This window comes from Brachyistius frenatus, unplaced genomic scaffold, assembly GCF_029030835.1.
Source record: "Brachyistius frenatus isolate BFR_SWC_R1_liver_20210118 unplaced genomic scaffold, ASM2903083v1 Contig_103, whole genome shotgun sequence".
In the NCBI taxonomy this organism is placed as follows: domain Eukaryota; kingdom Metazoa; phylum Chordata; class Actinopteri; family Embiotocidae; genus Brachyistius; species Brachyistius frenatus.
This window is the reverse complement of record NW_027210702.1, coordinates 35,194-50,000: the sequence shown is the minus strand read 5'-3', so window position 1 is coordinate 50,000 and position 14,807 is coordinate 35,194. Positions and strand designations below refer to the sequence as shown.

The 14,807-nt window shown below is 42.2% G+C and overlaps 1 protein-coding gene across 2 annotated transcripts in view; it reads right to left on the bottom strand.

The window, feature by feature from the left end:
* The window catches only part of mcf2la (mcf.2 cell line derived transforming sequence-like a), a 35,204-nt gene extending 25,656 nt beyond the window's left edge, over positions 1–9,548 (bottom strand). Inside the window, exon 1 of one of the 2 annotated variants that reach the window (XM_069711867.1) lies at positions 9,255–9,548. In XM_069711867.1, coding sequence (XP_069567968.1) covers positions 9,255–9,366 — 112 coding nt within the window. In that variant the 5' untranslated portion in view covers positions 9,367–9,548. Of the gene's footprint in view, positions 1–4,221; positions 4,487–9,254 lie in introns of those variants that run through there. The other variant, XM_069711866.1, reaches the window with a different exon arrangement.
* Between the last annotated feature and the right edge of the window lie 5,259 nt (positions 9,549–14,807).

Genomic DNA, 14,807 nt, shown 5'->3' with positions numbered 1-14,807 from the left:
ACACGTGAGGACTCTGCATATTCATTTGACTTATATTTATATAGTACATTTTCTAGCCATTATTCCAATTCAAGGTAGTCTCCTTTACATTAGGCTGTAAAGGATTATGAGAAACCGATTCATCCATAGTTTACATTTATTTTGGCTTAAACAGCACAAAAATACAACAATTTGTATTAGAAAGGCCAAGACACCAAAAGTGATGCTCTCACTCAGCTGCAGTTAGAACCAGAAAGCAATGGCTTCGAGCTTGACTGTGTCACTGGCAGCGAGCCCTGATCCACTGAATGGATGGCATCATCATCTCAGAGAAACAACCGGCTACTGTCTGCCTGTCTGCCGTCTCCGCTGCCGTCACAACACGCGCAGACATGCAATCTCTCCGAGGATTTCTCCTCCATTCGACGCTGAAGCAAACTTGTTTTAAAACCAGCTGCAGAAACTAACGATTAGCTGAGTTTAAATTATCGGAGATGACAAAGAGTTGATTTTTTTTTAATGCAAATTAAATGCAAATTGCATTAACCAATCAAAGAGAATCGGCTACTGATTTGCACGAGAGGGATCATTACTGCCCTTAGCTGTCAGTCACAGGGCTCTACAACAATAATGAGCAGTTTCTGCTGTTGTACAAGTTCAGCCCTTTACGATGGCTGTTCATGCTGAACCACCCCGTCTTTTCATATTTAGTAGGCTCCATGTGACAAAAATAGCCAACTTCAAGTGTGCTCAAAAACATTTGCATGATCTCAAAATGAAGTGAAAGAGAACTTGAAACGGATGCTAGAAATTTAAAGCTATAGTTCCACTTTTTGGGGAAAAACTACCACATATTTGAGGCTAAGAAAAGGAAACCACCTCTAAAGCTCACTAATTGATAGTTTAATATATCTGACTTGCTTACTCTATAAAATAGCTGTAGAATAGAGGAAGTTATATGCCCGATTATAAAAAATATGACCTGCGACGGCTCGTTTCAAGTTTATTTCTGCAGCACGTGCATGCAGTGGCCGATGATTTGAATGACTCTGCTAAACATGCCACCATGGAGCACCAGAGCCGACAATCCTTCAGGCAGATGTGAACGCCGTACAATCATTTGATATAAAAGCTTCTGTTAGAGTGGTCTGGGTCCTCTCTGCATCCGGAAGTCACAGACTTTGATAACAGCATGGATGTTTAAGTGGCACTGGAAGTGCTGCAGGGGCACATGCGGACCTGAGAGCTCTCGTAAGAACTCCCAGATACACTGTTGGGAGACCTGTGGTGCAGCTCACCAAACTACAAAGCATGTACTGGCAATCTTGTGGGTTTAAATCCAGGTCCTCCTCCCTTCCTCTCCCTCTCTACCATTAGAGAGGGAAAAAAAAACAGACAGTAATAGCTCAGCTGAGAGCAAAACCAGCAGATAGACTGTACTGGCAGCCGTTTTTAGCTGCCTCTGGCTATAGCTACCAGTCATTACACTACGCAGAACAAAGAGCATGAAAACTAAGAAAGACACAGTGGGGAGGGAAAAAAGAAAAAAAAGAAAAAGGAAATGACACAGAAAGAGGGCAAAGAAACAGGACTGTGTTTTTACTCGCCCTCGGTGAAACCTCCAGCTGCAAGAAAAACCAATGACATCACCCGCTGGACTTATTTCTTACAATAGTCGTAGAAGTCAGTCGTGCGAGGTGTTTCGGGGGTAAAAGAAAGGATTTAGTACACTGACTGTGGATGTAACTCATTACAGGTCAGTTTCTTAAGTTGTTGCCCGATTGTGCCTTTTAAAGCATTATGCACACAGCCACCGCTGCAGAAATGTGATCTGAAGCTGAGTAGGTCATAATCAAAAGGTCAGCGGTCCTCAACAGAAAGTAATACTTCTTTTCAAATCCTAGTAGGACGTGTTGAAAAGCGAGGGGCTGATTTGTAGCCTCAGGGAGGGTAAATGCAGCTTTTCAGCGAGCTGTGTATTAACACGATAAACAGATTGCTTTTTTGAAAATCAATTGTGTATTTTATAGTCGCATCAGCCTATCCTTCCCCGAGGGATCTTTTAACCTCCATTTAGCCTCGTATTGAGTTTATTGAATATGTTCTCTTGCTTATACAATCTTGTGTTGTGTGTGTGTGTGTGTGTGTGTGTGTGTGTGTGTGTGTGTGTGTGTGTGTGTGTGTGTGTGTGTGTGTGTGTGTGTGTGTGTGTGTGTGTGTGTGTGTGTGTGAGAACGAGCCTCTTGAGGATAGAAGACTGAAAATACAGTATGTTAGAACAGCTACTGCTGCCGCCAATGCAAACAGACCATTTTAACCTGGGGATCGATGCTTCCTGTTCTTCTCAGACACTAATGCACCGACTTGCACTCACACGGAAAGTTGCCCCAGATGGCCTCACGGAGCAGAGCTGAGACTTGTCAACTTCTAATCTCGCCTTGGCAAAAAGCAACACGGGGAGAGGTTGATGCCTTGGCACTCGGAGTGTGTGAGTGTGTGAGCAGGCTGTATAAGCTCATAAGATGACTGCAGTCCATCTGCCAGCAGAGCAAATAAGCTCACTCTCTCCGCACAGCAACACTAAGCACACAGCACACTGTACACACACCTGAAAAAAGCCCACAGGGCCAAGAAAAGCATGACGAATCCCTACGGATTATTATCAACACTGCAGCTCCCATTGTTTCTCACTACAGCAAACAAACAAAACAACAACAACAAAAAAGCAGTACGCATAGACGAGATGGAGTCAACCGATGAACACACACACATGCGGAGCTGAGAGTGGAAGTTAGGGGGAGGAGATGTTGACATTCAAACACTCAAAAGGGTTTTGTCCCGGCGTCGCTCCCAACTGAGAAGAGGAAACACTGCGTTAATGGGCCCGATGTGATTAACATGCTGTCAGCGTGCTCCGCTGTGTGTACTGTACTGTGGACCGCACATGAAACACACACACACACACACACACACACACACACACACACACACACACACACACACACACACACACACACACACACACACACACACACACACACACACACACATCTCTCACTTCCAACACACGGGCAGGAACCTCGGGACAAGATGCACCGTCCACTTTAGATTACGTAACTGATGGATTGAAAGGGCTTCAGCAGGAAGAAGCATCTTTGAGACAAAATCAATGTGCATAACAAAGTCAGGTCGTGTTCAGTCACTTAGTTCATTCATTAAGTGGTTGACTGTAAATATAAACTGCTTTTAAGATGTGCATCTGAGGGGCTTTTAGAGGTTACACTTCTGTATGTGTGTGTGTGCTGTTAGGTTTGTCCAACTTCCTGCATGTAGAGCTAGTGGGCAGATTAAGTTTTGTATTTATTGTGCACAGAGGATGATTCATGATCATGTTGATGGTCTTGTGATCTCGGCATTTTTCTTTTTTATAGGAAAAACATTTTTAGGACCATTTCAGAGTTGAAAAAAAATTACTGTTTGAAGATCTCTGGTGGATGAAGTATGTAATTGTGTTTTCTAAATTCTTTTGCATCTCTATAATGCAATATCGTTGTTTTTTAATTTAAAATGATAGCAATATATCAACCAATAAGCTGAAGTCTGCTGTGAGTAACAGCCATGTAGACGCCGGTAGCACATTAGGACATTTATTTTTCCCGGTCATCTTTGACTTGTGTTGGACTTGTGGGTGTTTTGACTCATCTTGGTCCTATTATAGTCTTCAGTCCTGAACGAGTCAGATTGGCTGCAGACTCCTCCACCGTTAGTCTTGTTTTACAGACTCTAGAGTTCATCACCGTTATTGTTCAAGTTTTAAGTCATTAACACAGCTTCTCAGGGGCAGATAGTGGACTTTAACACACTTAGTCTCTGCTTTACAACCCGGTCTTCATCTTACACCTACAAGACGGCACGTTATAACAACTGGACTGAGAAAAGAGAGCAAAAAAACCAAACAAACAAACAAACACACACAAACCTGTAAGAGCAACAGAATACAGATTTTAAGTCTGCACGCACACATAGATGCAGAAACACACCTGCACACTTCTCACAGTCTTATCTGTCTCCGTAAAAAATATTCACACTGAATTTAAGACAGTCAGCCAACACACAATAACACACACACACACACACACACACACACACACACACACACACACACACACACACACACACACACACACACACACACACACACACACACACACACACACACACACACACACAGAGCCACTGTACCTGTCATCATCTTCAGCTGCAGCCACAGCCTGGTGATATCGTGGCAGAGTTGAGACACTCGGTTCAGAGCCATTGTTTTGCCGCCGGCACATGTATTCCCCCCTCATACAGTACACACACACACGCACACGCACACGCACATACACACAATGTTAAACCCCACTCACACACAGGCACATATTCTGTCAGAGGACATCACGGTGGAAGTTCAGGCAGCTCATTCCGCCACAGCCGAGGACTTCAGCCTGCGCACTGAGCTGTCACTGCACAGCACAGCTCACACACACACTAAAACACACACTAACACACACACACACACACACACACACACACACACACACACACACACACACACACACACACACACACACACACACACACACACACACACTAACACACACACACACACACACACACACACACACACACACACACACACCCTCCTTTTTTGTCCCAGCCAGCGGGGTGGAGTTTCCCACGGCCCCACCCCCTAGACTCACATTTCACACTGTTTCCACACACGGACGGAGAAAGATGCTGCAGAAAGTCTGAACAATGGACGACAGCTTTTCAGCATCACGTCATAATCATTACAGTTCATCACAATTTTTCTCTTATGATCATCCTTTCTGCGTGGTTCGATGGCCATTAGTTAACAGATATGTCTTTGTTTTGCATATAAGGCAGTATTAAATAAGGTCTAAATTAACTGGCACCAAAGTATTTATCAGTTTTTAAAGTCTGATGACATTTTCCTGGTTCCAGTCTGTCTCAGCTTTTTTAAATTTTTTATTCTTGTCACTAAAGAGATGAAAGTTAACTTGAATTATATTAAATTTTGTTGGCAGGCAATACCGTAGACACAATTCTTGACAAGCGAATATGCACATGTTTGAACAGCTACGCAAAAAAAAAAAAAGATGATTTGTCAGACGTCCTAAATTCTCATCAGCAGTGCTGTAATGTGACACTAACGATCTAAAAAAAACAAGACTTGTGTTGAAGCCAAAGAAAACCTCCTTCTCTGTTTTCTTCTGTCACACACACACACACACACACACACACACACACACACACACACACACACACACACACACACACACACACACACACACACACACACACACACACACACACACACACACACACACACACACACACACAGTGGCAGTAACGACAGCAGGGGGACCCAGTGTGCCACACAGAGAGGCAGCGATAAGTTGGATTGGTTTGTTTCTGTTGTGAGGAGTTACATGGAGTTAATTATGGTTTGGTTGGTTTGGTTTGCAGCTCGTGGGTCACTGGATTGGTGATCTTCTTCCCTTCGTCTTTGTTGTTTCGGTGTAATTTGCCTCCTTCATTGCCGTGTAGCTGTAAACTACTACAGAGAAGGAGATTAGGCACAAGGAGATGAAAAATAATAGTTGTGCGAGATTAAGAAATACGTCTAGCCTAAATTAAAGATTAATCTCGCGGTCTAATCTGAGATCAGATTATTAATAAATGACAGGATTCAGAGGCATTTGAAGGATTTAAGAACATCTGCAGCAACGACCAAAGGTCCTTTACAGTTTCATATGCCACAAGCTGTTTCCAAGTGCAGGCCTGTGTGTGTGTGTGTGTGTGCGCACATTTACCTAATGTTAGATCTAGATGATAGAGCACGTTAGATGTAGAACAGGAAAAGGCTGAGGATTTTTTTTTTGATGGCTCATTTCCTGTCGAGTGACTTATCCTCCAGCAGCTCAAATAGCAACCAGTCTCACCCACCGATCGCCGATTTACATCTCCAGCTATTAAAGGTTGAAATGATGGAAAATATGTGTTATTAGGTATTTATGTGCGAGGAATTATTCCAAGTGATGACTTAAAATTATTTCCAGCCTTCAACCGATAGTCTAGAAGTTGTTTATTAGCTGGTACCTCTGCCGCATGACTGAAACACTTTAAACCTCTGAAATCAGCACAGGGGGAAATTTAATATCACAAGTTTTACGCTTCTATTTTGAAACGGTCATCATAATGTGGCAGCTCAAATTAAATGAACTTTGGGTCATTTCAGGATTTTCTTTTTTAAGTTAAAATGAGACAACAGGATCAAACCTGGCTGTTTGCATGTTAGAGCAGTAATTGATATGACTCAAGCCTCTACAAATCTGTTTTAGATTAAAAATATTTAATGACGTGTAAATGTGCGTCTGTGTGTGTTTACATGGGATGCAGAGCAGACGTATGTGAGGAAACCCACTTGTGTCTGTGTGTATGAGGGATGTGGTGCAGACTGCAGCTACAATAACTTACAGCTCAATCATCTGTGAACTATTGACTCCTTCCGCTCCAGGATTAAACATTATTGGGCTGCTGAAGCATAAACAGGAAGACACCAATTGAGAAATGACTCATTGGCCCAAATGAGCAGGGGAGGCCAAGTATAGGACAACAAAAAGGTGTGAACACGTGACATGCCGGTTAACTGCTTTTTTTTTTCTTTTTTTACTTATTTGTGAAATTAGAACAAGCAGTCCTTCAAAAACCAGTTATGATGTCAGAATAATTCAATAAATAAGTGATAAAGTAGGGCTCGAGAATTTTCTTTCTCCCTCACTCCCTAAACCACAGTTTATAGAAGGAGGGAGCCATTAAGCCAATTTTCTGTTTCCTTCTCGACACACTTGACAGGTTGACTGCTTATATGTCAGATACACTTGACAGAAAGCAGCCTGAATCACTGGGTTGACGGGTGTCTCCTGTCAATCAACATAAGCGGCGCCCAAACTCAAATATCCATAAAACATTACAGCTAATCAAACAACAATCAGGCTGCATTTAAATTTGTGTCATCTTTATTGTTTTACAAGATACTGTTCTCATTCAGGTTTTCTATGCCCGAGTGCCATGACGTTGTTGCCAGTTAGTCATTACGTTAAAACCCAGAACAACAAATAGTGCCGAGACGCTGTGTTGACATCACAGACCTGCACAGCTGATCAATGTGTGTCTAAGGTGTGTGCTTCAACAACGGCTCAAATCCGGCTCGCAACTCTCCAATAACGTTGTATGAACATACGTAAAGGGTTTTGAGTGGGACACATTTCAGCTTTATTCAGGGACTATTCAGTGTTATGGGAATAATTTAAAACATGGGAAACAGATGGATAAATCATAAGACTACCCATGAAAGAGGAAGAAGGTTCGGGCACTTGAGGGGAAGACAGAAGTCAGTCACGATAGATGATCATTCAGGGAAACACCACAGGAAGTTACAAGACAAAAAGCTGACCATCATAAGACATGAGAACGCTGCACACATAAAAACAATTTCTTTTTTTCTCAGATTTAGAAATGTAACACAACAGAGGGAAGATTGAAAGTGGATGAATGGCCTCGATAACACCATTTTAATTCAAATCTGGAGAAAATATTTCATCTCACGTCTTCATGAGATGAAATATCTCTATTTTGTATTCCCAAACAATCGGTTGGAGTGGATGTCGCTCCGCCGAGGAGGAGAACAAGATCAAGAGCAAAAAACACAGCACCGTCTTTGTGACACTGCATTTGGATCATAGCTCGTACTAAAAATACATGTATCATGTCTAAATACAGAACAAAGCCCACAGGAAATAGACCACAATAGACCTGAACCGTCTCTGACAGACACCGAGATCGAAAAATCATCAAGCAAATGCTGCACGCTTCCCGCATGCAGACAACTCAGCCGTCCTTCGTTAATGCAGACACACACACACACACACACACACACACACACACACACACACACACACACACACACACACACACACACACACACACACACACACACACACACACACACACACACACACACACACACACCTCTTCTCCTTCCTATGTTGCACACACAATCTGTCAACTAATAATGCCAACTTTTATTGAACCGCCTTGAGTAAATAAGGATGTATCAGTATACTGTGATTCCCTTTTCCCATTTGGTGTCTAATTGAGGCCCACGACAGAAATAAAGTTGTCTTGTGTAGTTTTTTTTTATATTCTCTGTGATCCATTTTCCATTATATCCTTTATGTGGATAAAGAAGGAATAAACAGCTGCAAATTAATCATCTATTTGACCAGCAAAATTGAATAGAAGCTCAAATATTATTTTTATGGTACACAAGTTGTTCAAACAGCTGGGAAGATTACCAGTTGTGTGAAACTGATAGTGTGAAAGTCTGAGGAAGGGCGAGCCAAGCTGAGTTCATCTATAATTACCCAACTAACTTTGCAAGCACATGAACTACAAGGTCGATGAACCAAAAGGAAAGAGAATCGTTTTCAAATGTTTGTTTTTTTTTAATTTTGGCTAAATGTCTGTCATGTGCATTTTTTAAAGGAGAGGAGCACATATTTTTGCGAGGGTTTTAAGGAAGTAAAGTAGGAAGCAAGTAGTTTTAGTTTGAACTGAACAGTAGAGAAATCTGAAGAGTCAATTCAAAATTGAGAAAAGATCTACGACCTGATAGGAAAGTTATTTCATGAAAAACAAAAGTAAAGGAATCCATTCATTGAGGAACAGAAATCCACATTATCATGACTCAGCTTTTCAGAAAAACTGCTGTAAAAAACAAAACAAAAAACTCAGCAAAAATATATGAAGGAACAGAGGATAATAGGGTAGAAAAGTCCATGTGATGGTCATGTGGATAACGAGCACCACTTAAAAACATTTGCCAGAAAGCAAGAGTAACCGTCCTCAATTATACACTTTACATCACTTATTGAACTTAATTTACTCACAAGGATGTTCCACTAGATTACGCTTTACTGCATCCTTAAATATTGCACATATTCTAGAGAATATGCATCATTGAGTCAAGTTATCTGTCTAAGAGACGTAGGCAGAAGCGTATCTTTCACACACATCAAAACTGACATCAGGCAAATATTTGATGAATAACAATACGCTTCATCACAAGTCAGAACAGCGGCAACTATCTAATATTAGCTGGCAGCTGTGATGTTTTTGACTGGCGTGCACACCTCTGTGAAACTCACGATGCAGCAGAAGACAGCAGCGATTGTATCTGTAGTAGCTCTCCATCTCCTCCACCGGGATACAGACCAACCTCTCGCCTCCATCGTCCTGCTCTCCCGTGCACTCCTTCATCCCGTCCACCCCGTTCACTCTCCTCTTCCTCCCTCACCGTCCTCGTCTTCACAGGTAAAGAGAACAACACTGCTCTCCTCACGTGCGTTTCCAAAACCCTCCCCGTCTGCCCGTCTTAAACACACACACAGACACACCTGTCAACGTTTCTTGAGAGATTGCACCACCTCTGTTTCCTCCACCCCTCCCTTCAGCAATGAAAAGCTGCCTACCTTTATCAGAGCGGAGACCGATACACTAATATACCTCCCACAGCTCGCTCTCACTTTGTGTCTCCATTTGCTGCCAAACCACAGTCTTCTGCCTGCAAAACTAATTTCCATCTTTACAAGTCACGTCATGTATTATCAAGTTCTCAAAAGAAAAAGAGAAAACTTGAAGAGTGGTGTTTGCGTGCTAAAACAGGTCATGTCTCCTAAAGATTTGCAAACAAAACCACATAATTGCTCTAAAAGTTGAAGCAGACCTGAATGTCAGCACAGATCTGAGATACTGACTGAAGTCTTGAATCGGATGTCAAATCACATCATCACAGCTTCATCGCTGATTGTGTTGGAAAGATTACACTGATATCTCCAGTATTCTGTGATTTGCATTTGAGCACATGGTTTATTAGTGTAGATTATCTCCTTTAGGGAAGGACTGTCAAATCTGAGGCAAAGTTCTCAGCTTCAACTTCCAGTATCACAACTCTACAAAAGTCAGATGTTTTTATGACATAAAGGAGTTCAAAATCAACCTCAGATAAATGCTCTGAACTGTCTGGTTCCTTGTTCACAGGTACTGATTAAACTGTGCCATGTGACCAACATGTGCATTGCAACTGACCCCTCAACCAAGTGTGACCAGAGGAAACGCTGCCGGCCTCAACGAGGTCCCAGAAGTAGCGTAAGCCGTTTATTTGACATGAAAACGCCGCTCACCTTCGTTAGTCTGGGTGAGTTTGTGATTCTGTTTCCTTTCTGCTGCTCGTCGACCGCAGCAAAAGCTGGAAAACATAATGAACGCAAACGACGGGCTGCTCTTCTCTCTCTCTTGAAATTCTGCTCGTCTGTCTTATTTGTCCGTCAACCGTGGAACTGATGAGCAGTTATTTATTCTGCTAACATGTTGAGACATAAGTTATCAATAAACTAGTAAAGAGGGTGATATCAGGTAAATCAGTTACTAAGGTTAAACACCAAAGAGTGCACCTTAAAGTGGCAGCTGGTGGCCCTGCTGCTCTGCTGAGCTCAAAAATATTATACATTTTGACAGTACATTGGTTTACTGTCAGATTAGTGTGCAGCTGATTGACAGATATTTCTGGTATTGGGTATTTTTTCATATTTTGGCCGAATGCATTGAGTAAAGAAACGGCAAATGTAAACACTGTGGCCTTTCATGTATGCTTCCCCTTGTGGTTTAAATTCCAGGTCACTCAAACTACTGCAGACAAACTGCAGCATCAGCAGAAAAATGAAAAGTGAGGTTCTTCTATTATGTTTGACTAATGGGGGGGTGAAGGCTCAGCAGTGGGGGGATCCCCCTGTGGTGATAGGAAATCCTGTCCAGTCATCCTGTCACACTGATTTAAATACCAGAGACGGGACCACAGCACACTTTAAATAATGTCCAGCTAATGAGACTGAGATCTCACACAAAGTACCAGAGAACACAGACGAACACTGACCTCTCCTCCAGGTCGATCGACGGCTCCGACTGTCGTTTGTTTGTCGAGTCAGCAGACTGATAGAAACCGACAGACTGTGAAGTAGTCCAGACAAAACCTCCTGGCCTTCTTGAATTAACTCAAAAAGAGACATTGCTTTTTAGAGTATGTCTCATACTAAATCTTGATCCTCCTCCAGCTGCCTTCCTCTCCCTCTGCTCACTTAGGCTGTTTGTTTGTTTTCTTCTGAATGTGTGATTATTTATCTCACTCCTTGTTGGCTCGGTGTTTATCACAGGAAAAGAGGGGTGGAGGGTGGGCTGTGACACAAATCCCCCTGCAGCTAATCATACTTGTGTTTGTGTTTGTTCTACATCACAACTGGAGACTGACTGGATCTGCTGACTGTGTTTATCTACAACATATCTGCACGTGTCTGACCTCACAGGACATAAAGAGGAAACAGAGAGTTTGCTTGACCAACAACGAGGTGGAAGACGTGTTCTTCGGGATGTTATCCTTATGTTTAATATTCCTGAAACAAAGTATGGTGAACGTATGGGGAGAGAGGTTTGTAGTCACCTGGGATTATGGATGATTTTACAACAGAAAAAGTCACTGAATACACACTCAGCTTTTTGGTAAAAAAAAAAAAAAAAAAAAAAGCACCATGTCGTTATCTTGACATATTCCACATTATCTTGTAAGCTTTTGAGAAACCTCGCGTATCCAAACTCTACAATCTCGTAATCATTTAAAAGGGATTTGTATGTATGAAGGAGTCGAGGACTTCCCAACGGGAGCTTCTGACTGTGGCACCGGTGGGTTTGGACGTCTCTTGGGCTTTTACTGGTTATAGGAAGAAAACTATAATTACACTGGTGCCATCCGTAAAGGTCTCCACCTCCCTTATACTATCGCATTATCTTCATTTATCCTCACACAATCACACAAACATTCCCAATCTAAACTTCAAAAGGTTCGCTACCTCGCAAAGGTGGTCATGCGCTTTTCATTATGTGGCATTTTGCACAATTGGATTTATTAATGAATCAAGAAGAATAGTCACAGAGCAAAAGATCAAAACCGGTGCCCTCCATCTCCGAACTGGCTACAAACCTAATCAGACTGACAACAAAGTGAATTAGCCCATTCACCAACTTGGTGCCCTTTTTTGGAAACTGTGGAACGATAATGATGATACTACTTAATACTGATCAAATCTGTTAATACTGCTCTTATTTATAGCTGTCTTTCAGGCAACGGTGGCAAAGTATTTCACCTCGAGCTGCAGAGAGACGCAGCGGAGGAACAAAGGAACTTGCACATTAAAGCGGAGCATGCAGGGGCAGCACGACGTGTAGATTCATGCAACGCTGCCTAAAGAACATCATATCTGGAGTCAGTAAACGGGTAAACACTGAGTGCACTACAACCCTGTCTGTTTGAGCTGAGGCACAGACACATCATGGAGAAAGTCAGTTCAAATCAACCTGACTTCATGGATAACAACATACATAAATATGGTGCTTTTTTTAAGTTCAAATTTCAGTCGGCATTAAATAAAGTACTTTATATAACTGGTAGCTGTGTAAAGTAAAAGCACTGATGTAAAGAGGAGTGGAAAACTAGATAAATACAGCTTTACAACTAACAGTGTTCCCACTGGTCGGACAGACAGGATGTGTCGTGAATCTAACTCGCAAAATATCCTGACATTAATAAAACACTCACTTAAAAATCTCGTATTTGTGTTGTTTATCTGCAGATGTTCTCGTAAGCGGTCTGCGCTGTGAGTGGATGATGATGATGACGGTAAGTCAAATGTAGTTACTCCTTAGCTCTCTAAATCACTCCTTGGTTTTGCCGGAACCTCCTGAAAGACACCTGGAACCGAATCCCATTTTAAAAACCAGGGGGAATTTATTTAATCAAATTTGCAACTTAGGGGCACTGGAGTCGAACTGCAATTTAGCAGCGATGATGATTTGTGAGATGAGACACTGGCAGAGTTTTCAGTCTGCATGTAAAGCAGATGTTGTCAAATTTCTTTTGTGAAATGGGCCCCGGTTGACGAACTGAAGCACCTGCTGCCGAGGATTCATGAGCGCTGAGTGTTAGGAAGCCACGTCTCGTGAAACTGGCAGAACACAGTGAAGTTTAGCATTTTGAAAGCACTCTTTATTTTCTGATTTTAGATTCTTAATTAATTAATCCCACAAAAAAAAAAGATACACGACTACCCCAATTTTCAATATATTGTAATTTTAAAGACTGCCGTCATCACTTCTTAACTAATGTGTACAGTGAAAACCAAGTCAACTGGACAATTACAAATCACAATCCAAATATAATCAACTGACCAATTGTTAGGGGGATTTATTGCCGTTATTGAATCTAGCGTAGAGAGATAGAGGATGTATGACATATTCCCCGACCAGAAACTGAACCTTAGATGAAATATGAGACATGATATGTGATTAAGATTAAAGTTACACATAAAGCAAATCGGGAGTAAAAGCTTGTGTCAGTAGGAAGCTGACAGACATCTCAGAGTTTCCTTACCGCTGCCTGGCGACTGCTCCTCCAGCGTTTGCTCCAGGGCTTCTGGCACAGAGCTGTATTGTCCCATCCTCGCGCCTGGACACAAAAACTCAGCAGAATCTCCTCTTCACATGAACACCACAGCTTCTAAAAGATAGAAGAAAAAAAGATCAATATTACAACAAGAAGAGTCAATCTGCAGCTGAAAAAAATAATAATAATAACCCAGTGAAGAGCCGTGAGCTTACTGCAGCAGTGGACTCAGGTGTGACAGCACAGCAGGAATAACACACTGATGAACTATCCATTTAATTTGGTCAGCAGCACACAGAGAGGGAGGGAGGGAGGGGAGGGGAGGGGAGGAAGGAAGAGACACACAGGCCAATACTGAAGGCAGTTTGGCTATTGCGTAACAACGTCCGTGCCTCTGTGTACCGAACACACACTTCTGTCCTCAGCGTACTTTCGGTGTTAACAACATTACAGACGCAAATTTGATCTTGTCATTAAACTGAACTGTGCAGCAGTTTATCTTAGCATTTGGTGATAAGTAATCTGAGTTAAAGCCCCAATCGGTGGATATTTAAGGAAATGTCTCAGACGAATATATACACCTATTATGTGTAGTTGTAGTTGATCCGTTTAGCCACGATATCGAGTCAAAATCTGATCCAAACGATGTCAGGTTATGAATTTGAAGCCGTTTCCTGTGTGTGGAGTTTGTGCATCAATATCTAGTCTGGCCTTTTATCACACCCTCACACACACACACACACACACACACACACACACACACACACACACACACACACACACACACACACACACACACACACACACACACACAGCTACACACACACCTGATGACTTCTAGTAGAACAATCAAAGCAAATCGGACCAATTCCCCATCCAATTACCAGTCCCTCCCCTCAGACAGTAGCTCCTTTCACTGCTTTGACAATAGAGCAGCATGCCTTTAGTCATATGGACGAAGATCTTGTGACGTGGTGATATGCCAGGCTAAATGAAGACCAAAGCAAGTTCCACATGCAACACAATGTGACACTTCTAACAGCCAAGTTTGCTGTTGTGGCCTGACCAGGGGGATGTCCAGATCCCGCCGAAAGGAAGGAGTCAACAGATTTTCAAGTGCTTTTGTATTTTCCACAAAACATACTTTCAGTTTCAATTTGCTGTGAATATTTGTCTCGAGACCAAAGAAAGGAGAGCAGATCAGGGCTTCATT